Below are 16,878 nucleotides of genomic sequence, written 5' to 3' on the forward strand. Positions count from 1 at the left end.
TGAACATCTTAGGAAAATACAATCTATTAGAGTGGTGACAGGAAATCTATTGGACTAATTACTGCTTATTGTTTTCCTGGACAAGGACTAATGCCTATTCTATTCATTTAAACTTGGCTAGAAACATTCTAGTTATATCACTGTGATTAATGTGTATCTCAGCCAGAATAAAAAATAATCCTTGCCTATTTAAATCACACTCTAGAATCAAAAGTCACAAAGTAAGAAGAGGAAAGAAGAAATAAGAAAAAAATGTCTCATTACATTGAGCCCTTTATTGAAAGAAATTAGGAGCTAAAGTCTTCTAAATGATCCCTAGTCAAATTACATAAAATGTAATCAGTATCAAGTAGTCTCTTTCGGTATGATTTTTTGGTTGCAAAATCTGTGGTCCAGTACACAGGCAACATTGTTGGACAACTGACCCGTGTCCTAATTTTCAAAATGAGCAATACCTCCATCCCATGAGGAGGGAAAAAAATGCTTTCTTTCTGCTTTTCCCATTTCCAACTTGCCCTTCTTAAGAAAATCTAGTAAGAACCAACTGCAGTTGCTTAAATGGTTTTAAGTTATTTTATTCTTGTCTTCTGAGACTTTGTCTAGATTTAGGCTCCTAAACAGCACACTGACAGTATGCCTCATCTTCTGCTTTTCAAAGAAACAGAGCATGACAGAGCAAGGAAGGGAATTTCCTCAAACAGTTCATTTTTCTAAGTGACTTCTAATGAGAGTCTCTTTTTACCTTTTTAAACCCTACCTTTTATGTTGATGCCTTTTTCTGTTTTAAATTTGATTTACACATTTTCTTTGCTTTGTATTTCCCTTGGGATTTAAAAATGCTTTGCCCCTTGATTTTTTCACTTATGTTTTGTGGTGCCTTGGAGCTTTTTGTGCTTTCTCTGAGTCTCTAAGTGATACACACACAGAGAACACTCAAGATGACACCCATAGTGGACACTATAGATCTTAGACAAAGTACATACTTTAACAGGGGATGTCTGTCATGAATGGATTCAGACCAGGGTGAACCTAGAAAATAAGTATTTCATGTTTTCTCTGAAATACTCCTCTGCAACTTTCTTCCTTAAAGAATACTATGTTCAAAAAGGACAATTCTTCCCAACCTGAATGGAAACTATTATACTAAAGATTTCCAAATGCAATGGGGCACAATGGTGATTGTCTGTAGGGAAGCGAGTTGCAAGGATCACTTGAATCCAGGAGTTCAAGACCTGCATTCTTGAACTATCTTTAGAGAGAGAGAGAGATGAGAGAGGAGAGAGGAAAGAGGAGAGAGAGAGAGAAAAGAAGAAGGAGGAGGAGGAGGAGGAGGAGAAGGAGAAGGAGGAGGAGGAGAAACATTTCCAGATGGGTTGGATACATTCAGGAATATTGGAACTAGGCTCTGATATCTTGATCATAGTGTAGACAGGCTGAAAGTACCCCCCCTCTAAAAAAAAAACCCACCCCACTTTCCATAGTCCAGAAACTGATGTTAGGGTTGGGCAGGAGGGTGGTATGGTGATAGCGAGGCAGGAGCTGTGAGCAGTGAAGGAGTGGAGATTCACTGAGTGTCACATGTTGCCTCACAGAGCTGAGAAAACATTGGAGAATCATCAGTCTTAGTATATTAGACTGTTCATGGCTGTGACAAATTCCTGAGAGTATAGTGAAGGAAAGATTTATTTTGGTTCATGGTTTCAGACGTTTTCTCAGTCCCAGGTCAGCAGGCTCCATGTTTCTGGGCCTATGGTGAGTCAGAATATCATGGTGGAAAGAAATAGTTCCTCTCTTCATGGCAGCCAGGGAGTAGGGAAGAGTAACAGAGAGGGTCCAGGATCATGATATACCCTTCAAAGGCATGTCCCCAATGACCCATTTCCTCCAATCAAGCCCCACCTTCCACAGTTCTGCTACTTCTCATAATCTATTCAAGTTTTAAATCCAACAATGGATTAAACCATTGATTAGGTCAGAGTCTTCATTAACTAATCATCATCTATGGAAATGCCCTCCTAGACACACCCAGAGATGAGCTTTTCTAATCTCCTACATGCTTCTCAATCCACTCAAGTTGACAATCAAGATTAACTGTAACACTTACTAAGTTGCAGGAAAGTGGTTTAAGTTCTTCAAAAGGCTTCAGTTAAGAAGGAGAGGCTTCCTAGGGGGTGTCACCTTTGAGGCAGAATAAAGTTCAATGGCATCAGTGGTGATGTGAGCACCAACATACCATACCAGACTCACCTCACAATATTAAAGGATCAGATGGTTTACTGCATTGGAAGGCAAGGGGGCCAACCATGGAGAACACATGCATTGTTGGGACACTTTCCACATGTTGGAAGCTGCTCTAGATGCTTCCATAAATTAAGCTATCCAAATCTTCACTACTTGTTAGGGCATTCAATTTCTATGCTTCGTCTTAGTGTCATAATGACTGCAATGAGCTGACGGAGTGGCTCAAGTGGTAGAGCACCTGCATAGCAAGGAGGAGGCCCTGAGTTCAAACCTCAGTGCTGAAAAAAAAAGTGTAGATTAAAGGCATTGAATGGAGAATTAATTGGCCCAAGGTTATGCAGTTGCAAATGGAGGAACAGAGACTTTTGCTTCAGTGTAAACACTACAGCAAATGGAGATATGTCTCCTTCTGCCACCAAATTACAGAAATTACAGATGTTTCTCACTGCACTCATACAGGTGGTGGAAACTCTCTGCCTTCAAATTGACTGGTTATCAAGCTTCACTGAAAGAGACTTTTAAAGAAGATAACAGTTTTATTGACACATAATTAACACACCAAAAAGTCACCCAGCTAAGTGTACCTTTTTTTTCTTTTTTGGCGGTGCTGGGGTTTGGACTCAGGGTCTTGTGAAGTGTACAGTTTTTAAAGTAGTTTTTTGTATATTTACAGAGGTGTGCAACCACCATTACATTTAATTTTAGAACACTTCAATCACCTACAAAAGAAAGCTTTGCCCATTAATTGTCACTTCCTTGTCCTCTAAACCTCTCTAGCCCTAAGCAATGACTAATCTATTTTCCATCTCTACAGGGTTGCCTATGCTGGACATTTCATATAAATAAAATCATGTAATATATGATTTTTGGCAACTGGCTTACTTCCCTTAGTGTAATGTTTTCAAGATTTATTCATGTCATCACCCATTATTAGAACTTCATTCCTTTTCATTCCCAAATACTATCCTACATTTTATTTGTCTAATCATCAGCTAATACAAGTTTCAGACTTACTTTTTGACTATTGTGAATAATGACGTTATGAATATTCACATGCAAGTTTTTATGAGAGCATGTCTTTTCATTTTTTGGATTATATATAAAAGTGCGCCCTTCTTGGGTTTGCTGGGCAAGCACTCTGCTACTTGAGCCATGCCCCCAGCCATTAAAAGATTTTTCTAGTCTAGAAATTTCTACTTAACAGTTTTTATTTCTATATTACTCACTTTTACATTCCTTACAGATTCTTTTTCTGGAATCCTCTTCATATAGATGTTTTGAATGTTATGAACTTTTTATATCTTATAGAACATATTTACTTTACAAGTACAATAAATAGTCATTCAACAATATTTATTTAATTCAGTTTTGTACTGGTCACTATGCTGGATGATAGAGAGACGATAAATTAAATAGTATCCCTGGTTTTAAGGAGCTCCTATCTAGTTGGGGAGGTGGAAGGGGCAGAAGTAAATATAGGTAATTACAAGATTACTAATATGTGTTACAACAGAGACAAACAGGGTGTTTTGAGGGCATAGATGAGGGACTTTAATTCTGCCAGAGTCAAGGAATATGTCACAACATGTGTGATGCTAATGGAACTGCCCTAAGCAGTCAAGAGGACGTGGGGTAGAAGGGCATCATCCTCTGAAGGAAAAGCATGTGCTAATGCCTTGGGGAAGAAAGAGCATGGAGGACCTGAAACCATAAAGTAGGAGCTGTGGTGTGGAGTGCCTGTGGTGGGGTAGTAGAGGGATCACAGGTGAGGTGGGAAACCAGGCAGCTGTGAAATCACAATGGAACTCTTAAAATCCTTCTAGGGGTTTGGACTTAAAATCTTTCCTTTGAAGTAGAAGATTCATTATTACAGAGCATTGAGAACAGCATGAACTTTTGAAAAAGTGAATCTTGTAAAGAATGTCTGAAATAGCTTTATATTTCATGATCATGTACTTGACAGCCAGAGAGCCTAGGATTGGGGGTTGAAAGAAGCTCCTGTAGAGGAAGGTTTCGACCAGGTGTTATTGCTTTGCTGGTATTCCCCATTGAGTAGTTCACGTCTCAATATAGAACTCAAGTTCTTTTTTTGTTCTTGCAGGGGCTCACTCTGCTTGATAAAGTTCATGACCCACCATTACCTTTCCAAGGTTTGATATGTTGTGCATTAAGCTCTATAATACCACATAGGAATTAAAAATCACCCATGGAGTCTTCTTTGAAGATCTGTTTCAGCTTCCTTGAACAGCTCTGTGTTTGTTTAGTTTTGCTGTCAGCATTCCTGTAGAACACGGAATCCTTAGATGGCCTCACATCCTTTGGGGGCAAAGCTTTGCCTTAGTATTACAACTTTAGAACCTTGCCAATTTGTACTCAGCTAGATCTCTACTTCTAAAAAGAGAAGGAAGGTGGGAGGGAGTTGGAAAAAGAAAAAATAAATATGTGAGGAAAGTTAGGAAAAGTCCATAGAAGAAGGAAAGAATATCACTAATTCTGACAGGAGTTAGAGAACTAATGGAAGATCACTAGGAAAGACAATCATTTGTTTATAGATTTTACATATATTTGGCAACAATAATAAAGATAGGTAGACTTTAGTTATTAATATAAAATTACAAGTCCTAAAGCAACCACAGAACTGCAAAGGACCCCATGACATCTTCTAGTTTGTTTAGGGTGTACATTCTTACATATGTAGTTACAAAACTCTAAAACTTTTCTTATGTCCCATGTCTAATGTTAATTACTACGAATCCCCTTCCTTTCTTAATGATAAAGATAAATTCTTTCATTTCATCTTAAAATTATGGAGTGCAGAAGTCACTATAATTTACCAAAACTCATATAGGTATTTAAGAATCTACCAAGGGTAGTGCTGCTTCAGGAACAACAAAAACATTTAAAATCAATCTAAATGGATCAGTAATTGCTCAATTTAGAATAGAAAATGGAAACAGAAAACAAGCCATACTCTTGGAAATACTGAAATGTTGCTGAATGAAGTTTAGCCCAAAAGTATCAAAGTTCTAAGTTTTTATTTTTTTCTTTAACACAGTACACAATGAGGCACAAAGAAAACATCTGAAATATATGTATACATATTCAGACCTAAGATAAGCATAAAAATCCCACTCAAGTTTTTTTCTGTATTTTTAAAAACTGAGACATATTTTATATAGTAGAAGGTAAATGAATCTCAAATACACAGTATAATAAAATTTTAAGTATGTAAAAAAACCTTTTAATAGATTAATAAATATATAGAACATTTCCAGCACCTCATGTAACTCCCTATTTATTTATGTAGTAATTTAGTTATTATTGTAATTTCTTTTTGGCAACACTGGGGTTTGAACTAAGGGCCTCACCCTTGCTAGGCAGGTGTTTTATTACCACTTGAGTCATACTCCAGTCCTTTTTTGATTATTTTTCAGATAAAGTCTCACTCTTTTTGCTTGGGCTGGCCTTGACTGCAATCCTCCTACCTATGCCTTCTGCATAGCTGGCATTACAGGCAAGTACCACCAAGCACAGCGTGTTTGTTGGTGGTCTTGTGAACTTTTTGCCCTGGGTGACCTTAAACCATGATCTTCTTGATCTGTACTTTCTGACTAGCTGGGTTTATAAGCATGTACTACTTATAAATTTATTTATTTATTTTTGAGACTGAATCTATGTAGTCAAGTTGGCTGTGATCCTCCTGTTTGAAACTTCCCAAGTGCTGACATTATAGATATTAACCACCAGGCCTGCCTTCATAGAGCTCCCTGAACCACCATGCCTTGCCTTCATAAAACTCCCTTTAGTTTTCTTTCCCCAACCTAAGTAACGTTCACATCACCATTCTGCCTTTTGTCACCAAAGAACGGTTTGCCTACTTTGGAATTTTGTCTAGATGGAACCAAACAGTGGAGACTCTAGGTCTGGCTCCTTTTGCTCAGACTATGTCTGTGAGACTCATGCTGTGTTTATATATCTGCAATAGTCTAAATTATTCACGTTGATTCTTTTTTTCAGATTGTCTTGGCTATCCTGGAAATGTTGCATCTAAATTATTAAATTTCAGAATCTGACTGCCTATTTCCACCAAAAAAAACTGCTTGAATTTTGATTGGGATAACATTCAATTGTTGATTGTGGTGGTGAGGGGGATTGACATAGCCTCCACTTAACAGTTTGGCAGTTTCTGTCTCTTTCTCTCTCATTCGCCCTGTTTTGAGGTCCTTGGGATGAAACCCAGGGCCTCATGCATGCTAAGGAATTCATCTGCCACCAGCCTATATCCTCAGCCCTTGCATTTTCTTAAAAAGCTAAAAGATAACCTATGATCCAGCCATTCTGTGCCTAGGGTTTCAATTCATGGACATGGTATATCTCTTCATTTAGTGTAATGTATTTCTCTCTGGAATGTTTTCTAGTTTTAGTTTAGGGCTCCTTATATTTGTACTAGATATCCTAAGATGGCATTTTTATGTCAATGTAGCTAGTTAATTTTTATTTTTCTGTTTTATTCTATCATTTATAAATTATACAATTATATATAGTTGTATATAAATTATGAATTATACAAAGTATTTATTTTTTGTATATTGGTAGTTCTAGTTAATTTATTATTTTTAATAGTTTAATTGCATATCTACCTTGAAAAATTTAAAAACATTGTTTACAATTGCACCAAGATACATGTGGAATACTTAGAATTAAATAATCAAATGTTGCCTAAAAACAGTCACTAAAAGTTAGAAAGTATTATTGAGAGAAGATTAAAGAAGACCTATATAAATGGAGAGCTATATGTATGCATGTGTTGATTCAATGCTAAAAATGCCAGTTTTCTCCATATTGATCTATAGATGTAGCAAAATCTATGGATCTCCCAGCTAAACTCCCAGAAGAAGGACTTGCAGTAATTAATAACCTTCTTTTAAAATTCATTTGTAAATGTCAAGGACCTAAAATAGTTAAAACAACTTTGAAAAAGTAGAACAAAGTTGGAAGACTAATGGTACCTGGTTTTAAGATTTATGAATCTACAGTAAACATGTCAGCAAGGAACTGTTCTTAAACTAAGTGAACAGATCACTGCATCAATGAAACAGTACAGAGAATCCAGAAATAGACCTATGCTGGACAAATGATTTTTAATAAAGATGCATATGCTATTCAGCGGATAACAACACTTTTTTTCAGCAAATGATGCTGGAACAATTAAACATCCATAATTCAAGAAATGAATTTTGATCCAAATCTTGCACCCAATACAAAACTTAACTGTGAAAATGTATCATAAACTTAAATGTAAAACCTCAAACTGCAAAAACCAGTAAACAATGTGAGAAAACTTATGTTACCTTGTCTCAGGTGAAGATTTCTTAGATACAAAATCAATAGCACAATCTATTAAGAAAAAATCTGATAAATTGGACTTCATCAAAATGAAAACTTCTATTCCAAAGGCACTGTTAAAAAATGAAAAGTACTGGGAGAAATATTACTAGTAATATAGCAGATAAAGAAATTGTACTCAGAATATCAAAATATTCTGCAAATTCAAAAATAAGAGAAAAAACCCACTCCATTAAAAATCAAAGATTCAAAAACACTTTAGCAAAGAGGCTACAGGAATGTCCAGTGATCTCACAGCATATTAAGTGTTGGAAGAATGTGGAGGACACGGAACTATATTGCTTATGGGAATGTATAGTGTTACAATCATTTTAGGGAGCAGTTTGGTTCACTCTCTCTCTTTCTCTTTCTGTGATTGGGGTCAAACCTAGGGAGTCAAGCTTGTTAAACAAGTGATCTGCCATCATGCTACATTCTCACCTCTGGCATGTTCTTAAAAAAAAAACAAACTAAAAGATGATCTATCATCTCATTCAGCCATTCTCCACCTAGGCAAAAATAAAAGTATATATACATACAAATATTTGTACATGGATATTCATATTAGTTTTATTTGCAGTAGCCAAAATTGGAAAAAATATATCAATACATATTGGAGTTCCCTCTGCAGTAAAAGGGAATAAACTATTGATTCAAATAGTGATATGGTTGAAACTCTAATTTTGCCAAGTAGGTGAAGATAGATAAAAAAGGAACACATATTACATGATTTTAGCTACACGAAATTATAGAAAATGAAAAGAAATCTGCAGTGATGAGGGCCTTGGAGAGGAGGTAGTAAGGGCAGAAAGGATCCTTGGATATTTTGTGATTTATGTATTCTGGATAAAAAAAGTATTTGAGGAAACGTGAGAGTCTGGATATGTTCATTGTCTTGATTGGGTTGATTGTTTTGCTGGTGTATATGTATGTCTAAATATACCAGGTTGTACACTTTAAATATGTATAGTTTAGTGTTTTCAATGATACCTCAGTAAAACTATCAAATTTTTTCCGTAATAATTTGCTAGTTTCATTTATATTTTTCATAAACCAATATAAAAATGAATTATTTATATAGTATTTATGATATTTGTTAACTTTCCCATTGGAAGAGACATGCCATTATATTTTTCTTCTTTCATCAATTAATTTATCCAATAAATATTCACAGTGCCAGATATTAGGGTGTCAGAGAGATAAAGATTTAATGAAGTAGAAAAATAGCATTATTGGATACCTATTTTGTAACAGCTATGTTTTCACACATATCACTTCACTTACTTTGCACAAAATAGAAATCATAGATGTTCATATGTAAAAATCTGTAAAAACAGATGAAGAGATTAAACCCAAAGTAGTTAACAAACAGAAAACAGCCAAACTAGGATCGAAATCCAGGTTTGTACGACGTTAATGTCATAGTACTTTCAATTAAACCATAATCACACCTAAAGCACTCTGGGACACCAGAAAAATGCCGAATACTTTCTGTAGAAGTTTGTGCAGATTGCTACTACAATTTGGGATTCATTGGAGTCTCTCCTCAAGTATTTAGAATTTTATGGGAATACATTATTGATGACACAGATGCAAATTACTTACTACCTCCTAGGCAGAAATATTGTTTTCTTATTCACAGCTCCATTACTATGATTTTTTTTTATTGTTTGGAATTACTAGGACTTAAACTCAGGGACTTGAACTTGTTTCAGCAGGTGCTCTCCTACTTGAGCAATGTCCCCAGCCTTTTTGCTTTAGCTATTTTTCTGATTGGGTCCTCCTGACCTTTGCTTCTCAAGTAGCTAGGATTACAGGCAGTTGCCACCACAACCAGCTTTTATTGGTTGAGACCTGGAAGTTAGAGTGAATGTCACTTCTTGTCTCCCAATTCTTGTTAAAGGACTTTTATTCTTACTAGACTGAAGTTTGCAGTATTCTAGTGTTTGCTGAAGGGTTAGGCCACAAATCCAATTATTGCTATGGATCTAGTCAAATTGCTAACTTTTTGCCTGGGCTTTTCTCCAACCTAGATCCTTCCCATTTCTGCTTCCTGAGTAGGGAGTGATTAAAGGAGTGAGCCACTGTGTCCAGTTTTTCAGTACTACTCATGTGGTCAATTCATAACTTGCTTCCTTCTTGAGTCACCTCAGTGAGTTGTATTTAAACCAGCATTGACAATTACAGTGGAATGGAAACTGCCAATTATATTTTATTTATATTTTAATAACATTTAAAAATATTCGTAACTTTTATGTCCTGTGCTAAATCCTCTTCCATGGATAAATTACTATTCACAACTCTATGAGTTAGATAATATTATTATCTCTATTTACAAAGGGCCAAGCTGCACCATAAATATTATTTAAATGCTTAAAATAACACTTAAAAGTCATATGAAATTAGCAAACATCATTATGCTTGCATAAAATTTGTCTTGGGATGATGTTAAACAGCAATGATAGCTAAGAACAATTTTTTGGTAACCATGCATATACAAATGCACTCCAAGTCACTTACAATATGAATTAAATTTGTATTACTCATTCTTTCTCTCTCTTGTGGATAACAAAAAGCTAATTTGTTTCTAGAATTTGACATTTGCCTTTGATACGAAGTATCACCATTTTAAAAACAAGCTGCAACAAAGCAGCAGTTGGTTCAGTGTAACAATGAGGTTCCTGTTTTACATAGCATCAGCAGTATGTTCCAAGAGGCCATTTAATAGTAGGTTATGGGTTTATGTATCCACAACATTCGTCATTAACACATAAGGCTGATGCTGTCTAAAAACCTTCGTTCCCCTCAGCGTGTTATGCATTTATGTGTTTGAGGAACGTTTATGGAATATTTATGATGCTGATTGTCTACACAGCTAAGGTCAGATAGCTGTGTAGATATCAAGATATTAATGCCCGAGAGAGTCAATGCCTGAAGCCAGAATTACTGGAAAGCATGGTCAGTCATTGTAGCCAAATTCTAAATTTAACCATATATGCTTGTTTAAAAATAGACTTGATTTCCCCCTTTAAAGGCTGAACTAATTTTTACACTTCATTGATAGAAGTTTGTCAACTGTGTCCCGAACTAGGTCTCAAAAAAACCCCAACAGTTCTTATTGATCACGGTTTTTCCAGGAGATGACCAGAAACCAAATCTGGAAAATCTAGACTCTTGGGGAAAGAGCCTCATTCACCATATTTATTCCCAACCAATCAATTGGAGGTAGCGGAATTTCCGGGTTTACAATTCTACGTTAGTCGACCTGCCCCTGGGCGGGGCCACGCCAAAACGCCCTCCCCTCCCCCAAGCGCGTGAGTGCGCATGCGGCCCCAGGGAGCGCTGTGACCCTGAGCGGCTGCCGTCGCGCAGACCCTGGTACGACGTCGCGCATGCGCATGTTCTCGGCACGGAGGCCTGCCGGAAGCCAAGATGGCGCCTAAGTGGTCTCCAGGCCGCAGTCGGTGCTTTACCACTATCTGAGCCGGGTGTTTTGGAAGGGGCTGTAGCATACGCCCTCTCTGCCGCCATGGCCCGGCATCGGAATGTCCGAGGCTATAACTATGATGAAGGTAGGTGCAGGGTTAGGCCGGGACATCATCTTCGCTGTTCCAGCTGGGATCCCAGACCGTTGGTATCCATTTCGATCTCAGTTCTCAGACGGTGGCGCCGGGCTAACATTGAATGTGTGGAGGGCAATTGGGGAAAATCATAGGACACCCGAGTGCGAGTGAATGGAATTAGGTCGTGATTTCTGCCACCCGGAATTGATCTTATTTAGGGAGGGGAGGTGCCGCACAGCATCAGATGGGAAGGTTTGGCGAGGTGGGGACCCGGTGTTACTAGGCACCTTGCGTTATCCCCTGTCCCTTTGTTTCTTCCCATTTCCGCATTTACGTGCCTGCTCTGATTTCTCTCCCCCCCGCCCCACCCCGAACCTCTTTCCAAAACTGTCAATGAAACATTGCTAATTTGTTAAACACGGCTTGATTCAGTGCTTATGTTCAGCTGACCTGTTGTAACTGTTAGATTGACATGGCAAATCTTTTGTGTGTTCATACGTTCTTAGTGCAGAACCTAGCTTGAGCTGACTTACTTTTCAATGAGGTCTCAAATTGGGAAAGTAGGAGACAGTAGAAAAGGTTCATATCAAAAAGGTACAAAGAAAAAGTCAGATAATCGAGGTGTATATTTAAGTTCCTGGCTGATGGGGCTCAATATAAATGTGTTGGAAATGGAAATAAAAAGTACGAAAGGAAAGAGCACTGAAAAGGAATTAATTTAAAAAATAAAAGCAAAGAAAACGTATGTATAAATGTTCTCTAGGAGTTTAAAAGAAATTAAAAGTATTTTTTAGGAGGAACACTTCATGCAATGGGTAATGATAGGCATCACTGAGCGTCATACAAACTAGCACTATAAACAAGTATGAATTAATGCAGAAGAGGAATAGATTCAAGACTTATTGCTTTGCAAAGTGCAGAGCATGTAGTGCTTAATATATTCGTGGTGATTTTGGCACCTGATAGGTTTTTCTGTAACATTAATATACAGGGGAGGACGGCTACACCCTGGGCTCCCTTTGGAGGTTATAACCCAGTCTGCCTGGCGTGTGTTAATTTTCTGGTGTCCACTTAGAATGGAACCTCTTTTAAGTATTGCAGCGGTTGTATATGTTGTCATGTGGACTTACTGTCATCTGAGAAGTGACTTTCTTTTTTTTTTTGGATGGTACAGGGGTTTTGAACTTGGGGCCTAAGGTGCTCTACTACTTGAGCCACTCTGCCAGCCCAGAGAAATGACTTTAGACTGGGAGAGATTTTTTAATAGTAATTTATTATTTCCTCAACCAATGGTAATTGAGTGCTTAGAGTACTGTTCTAAGGTTGACATTAAGACATTAGAGATGGTAAAAGTAACATGATTAGAGTAAGAAATACTACAGAAAGTAATGACAGAGTGGTAAGGAGGCTACACAAGAGAGAACATCAAATCAGTTGAGTTGTGGGGGCCTGTAAACAGGATTTCTGTGTGCAGGTTTCCTGTAGAAGAGCTTCTAGGCCTCAGGCAGTCTGTGTTAAATATCTTCTAACCTTGGCCACCTGAGGTCAGGTTGTCTTGTTTCTTTGGAACAATTGGTGACATCATAACCAAGCTGTTCCTGTAGCCTAGGAGGTTCATCCCCTTCTGCTTCTAAAAATTTACTCATCTTCAGTGTCCAGTTTATTTTTCTTCTTCCTGGTTAAGTTTTCCTTTGGATTCTCAGAATATAGTTTAAAAATTCACAAAAGTAATCTCATTAGAGTCTTTGTGGTCTGATATTGGTAACTCTTTTTTAATTCCCACTTTGTGTTTCTCTGTAATGTGGACAGTACTTTACATGACTGTCTCATCTACTAGTTTAAAAGTCCTGCTTCAGTTTTATATTTAGTCCAGTAGCTGGCATAATGCCGTACATGTAGTAAATACCCTAAATGTTGTTGAAGGAGTGACCCACTTTACAAAGATTTTGGGAAAGAGTTTTCTTCATCTTTTTGTATTGTAGCAATTTAGAATCAATTTCAGTATTCACAAACCGATCTAGTAGGAAAGATTGTTTTCTTATCTATATATGTATTTATATTTTGTTTGTGAGTGGCCCTTTATTTGCCAATAGGTTATTAATTTGGGTTTGTAATCTTATGATTTATTGAATGTTACACCATTTTATGCAGTGGTAGCATTCATGTGATTTTTCTCTACCATAATATTTGCTTTCAGCCTTTGAGTATGTTGTTTTTGCTGCATCAATACCCCCCAAAATTGTCTAGCTCTATCTTTTGGAATTGGTTTGGATGTTACATTCCAGGGGATTTTTCCTCAGCCTCCCACTCCTTGTTCGCTATTGTACCACAGTGTCTCTAGTAATCCCTGAAACAGTGTTAGTATTTATCGAATCAGTGAGTGAATACATTCATGTAAATATATTATATTCCTGATGGGTTTTTAGTTTTAGATAGTTTGATTCATTAACTTATAATAAAAACAAATACTAGTTTTTGCCAGATGTGTGCTAGGTACTTGGCTAAACCAAGTCTTGCCCTAAAGGAGCTGATGGGCCCATGAAGTGCAACAGGTGTGGTGATTTTCGAACAATAAATTGGACGAGAAGGCTGGGAGGGAAAGGCAGCAAGGAGGCTTGCTACACTACCTGAGTTTGTAGGGAAGATTCTGCAAACAGGTGACATTTAAGTTGGAACTTCAACTAGGAGAATGAAACAAGTTTAGGAAAAATCTGGGCAAAAACCATATTCCATTGTGTAGGAGAAAAGACCAATTAGCTGTCAATGAAGTGAGCACAAGGGGACTGGGACAAACTGGTTCATGTAGAGGTTACCTAGCTCTGGATGAAGAAGAACTACTTTTGTGATCTGATTGTATACTCATGCTAGTCAGTTCTGTGGAAAGGCCTTTGGTTATACAGAGCACTTGGTGAAAAAAATGAACGAATGGCTTATTTGAGGTTTTGTCAACATTGGAGACAATTCAAGTATATAGCTTATGGAATAATAATTAGTTTTTGAGGTGAAACTTGGGAAAATTGAATAAAAACCAATCAGCTTAACTGACTTAATTAGCAAAGCAGACTCATGTATGTCTTTTAAAGTGTCTTTAGAATGTCAGTAAATACCTTCTTGATGGGTAAAATTCTTGGAATATATGGAGAAGTAGGCATTGCCTGTTCCTTTATTTTTGGCCACTTATTTTTGAGAGAATGTGGATACTTCCTCATTAGTCAGGAAGAATATGACAAGAACTTCTAAATGATCTAATCTCATTTGTTTTATTTTAGATTTTGAAGATGATGATCTCTATGGCCAATCTGTAGAGGATGATTACTGTATTTCGCCATCAACAGGTGAATTTTTAAAAGTAATTTTAGTTCCTTGATTTGGGTGTTTAAAAAGGTCACGTAAGTACTGTTGTTATTCTAGGACCAGAGTGTATCATAAGACTATAAAATGTTACATTTAAAAAGGTACATAAATGCTGAATTTTAAAGATGTATACAATTTCTTTGCCTATGACTAGTATTGAAAGTTTTGATTTTATCCTTTCATTTTAAGCAATATGAGGAAACCTCTGAAGACTGGTTCTTCAAATTTTTTTACCATACAAATAGATGGAATAAAATAGTGATTCAGTCAATAATGAGATTCTAAAACCTCTGGAAGTAGAGAGCAGTTAATTTTATTTTGCAAGAATATTTTGTGTGGTAGAAGCAGCGAGGCATTAGGCATAGACTTCTACCTTTTTATGGACTTTTTAGGTGCTTTAGGTTTTTTTAAATTGGCCTATAATAATTGTACATAGTTATAAGGTGCAGTGTAATACTTTGTCCTTTATCTGCTGTTAAATGGTTTGGTAAATCAAACAAATATGTGTAGCTCAGACTTCTGATAGAGCTATATGCAGACTTAGAGTGCACATTCCCTTATGATTCTACGTTAGCTACATTTCTGTCTCACTGTTGAAAGATTTGTTTGAGGAAAGCTCTGTCTTTCCAGTAAATATTGAGCTTTTTACCTTTCTTTCATACATTTCTCTAACAATGCATTTGTCTTCAAATATACATGTCACAATGGGTGAAAATGCCCTAGGAATTCCCATATAATTTTAATGTAGTATTAAAAGGGGGTACAGTTTACCTGTGGTTAGGTGTAGCCATGCGTAGAACTCATAAAACTCATCTTTCACAAGGCTAACATTACTTTTCAAAGCTCTCTGTTACAACCTTAATGTTTGTGTCTCCCCAAAATTAATATGTTGAAATCCTAATTCCCAAGGTGGGATGGTTTTTATAGGTGGGACATTTGGGAAGTGATTAGGTCATGAGGACACACTGCCTCTGAATAGGATTAGTATCCTAAAAAAAAACAACAACAGTCATAGAGACCCCTTCTTTGCCCTTCTGCCATTTGAGGACACAGCAAGTAGACACTGTCTCTGAGCCAGAACCTGCCCTGATCTTGGACTTCCCAGCCTTCAGAACTGTGAGAAATAAGTTTCTGTTTGTAAGCTATGCAGTTTATATTGTATTTTGTTACAGCAGCCAAAGCAGTCTAAGACATTCTCTTTGTCTTAATTATCCTGTAGTCTGCTGATCTGTTCTGTAAACCAACTGCTTTAATCCCATTTTTAGTTTTTGAAGACCAAACACATTCCTTTTTCTTTAAAAAGGCCTATGTGCTCTATAACTTGTCTTGAACACTTCTACTCTTCCTGTCATCTTTTTCCTGTTACTTGTTACTCTCAAATACATCTGGCTCTTTATTTGTGGGCCTGCTTTTCAGATCAGATACTTCTACATTTAACCTAACCATGTACTTTCCTCTCTTCCTTAGATTCTGTTAGATAAAAATTGTATCAGTTACTTTGCCAGAGGAAATTTAATAAAAAAATTGTTAAAGTATTTCAGTCCAAAAAAAAAAAGTGCAGAAATGAAACCCAAAATGTCATGAAGGTAGTAATTTCAGGAAGCAGTTACCATTGTTACAATTGCTCTTAGGGGAACAATTTGATGAGGCTGAAACTGACTTTTTAGAAGCTTGTGAGACTCCTTAGAGCTGGGACTTAGACCAGAAGGAGAGGGTTCTGCTTTGTTGCAGGAGGGACTGTGTAGCTGGAACTCTGACCTTTGGGGAAAGAGACACTGCCTTGCTAATGCTGGTGCCTTTGAAGCTGGGATTTAGCCTTTTGAAGAGGGGATTCCACCCTATTGCCTGGGTGTGGTAGCTGGGGAGTGAAGGGGGCAAGTTGATGCTGGTCCTGGGGATTTGGGGAAAACTGAAAACTGATATTAATTGCTGTTTACTAGAACATGCTGCTTCTGCATGAGAACAAAAAGGAAAGAGCATGTGCCCTCCTCCTGCAGCCTTCTAGTCTCCTGTAACCATCTTCTTATTGGCTCATCCTAAAAGGGAGCCAGCTTTCAAGAAAGAAATGTGGTTTGCAGAGACTTTAAGCCCAGCATCACAAAGCTGAGTAAATGGTGGGTTACAAGAAGAGAGATAGCTTAATAACTAGTATTCCTAGAGCTCTTTATTGAGTGATTTAGAGGAAGACATTTTTACAGGCATCTAGTGATAAAGGAAGTTTTACTTTTTTCCATGAACCCCCATGCACTTGCCCTTTTGGGGTCCTGCAGTTCAGTATCACATATAACTAGCTAAGTAAAGTTTTAGTAAAGGTAACAAACTGCTGCTTGGTAGC

At 37.1% G+C, this 16,878-nt stretch overlaps 1 protein-coding gene and 1 pseudogene across 6 annotated transcripts in view; one reads left to right on the top strand and one right to left on the bottom strand.

Moving 5' to 3' along the window:
• Positions 1-11,157, bottom strand: part of LOC109684479 (small ribosomal subunit protein uS2B-like) — a 31,348-nt pseudogene extending 20,191 nt beyond the window's left edge.
• Hbs1l (HBS1 like translational GTPase) overlaps positions 10,993-16,878 on the top strand; it is an 83,510-nt gene continuing 77,624 nt past the window's right edge. For 3 of the 6 annotated variants that reach the window (XR_012448109.1, XM_020160965.2, XM_074074083.1), the window contains exons 1-2: positions 11,007-11,198; positions 14,459-14,524. Coding sequence is in view for 5 of the 6 variants with exons in the window: in XM_020160965.2 (XP_020016554.1) it covers positions 11,156-11,198; positions 14,459-14,524 (109 nt within the window). In the remaining variant the exon portion in view is untranslated. Of the gene's footprint in view, positions 11,199-14,458; positions 14,525-16,878 lie in introns of all 6 variants that reach the window. The other 3 variants (XM_074074073.1, XM_074074068.1, XM_020160978.2) reach the window with 2 other exon arrangements.

Source organism: Castor canadensis, chromosome 1 (assembly GCF_047511655.1).
Source record: "Castor canadensis chromosome 1, mCasCan1.hap1v2, whole genome shotgun sequence".
NCBI lineage: Eukaryota > Metazoa > Chordata > Mammalia > Rodentia > Castoridae > Castor > Castor canadensis.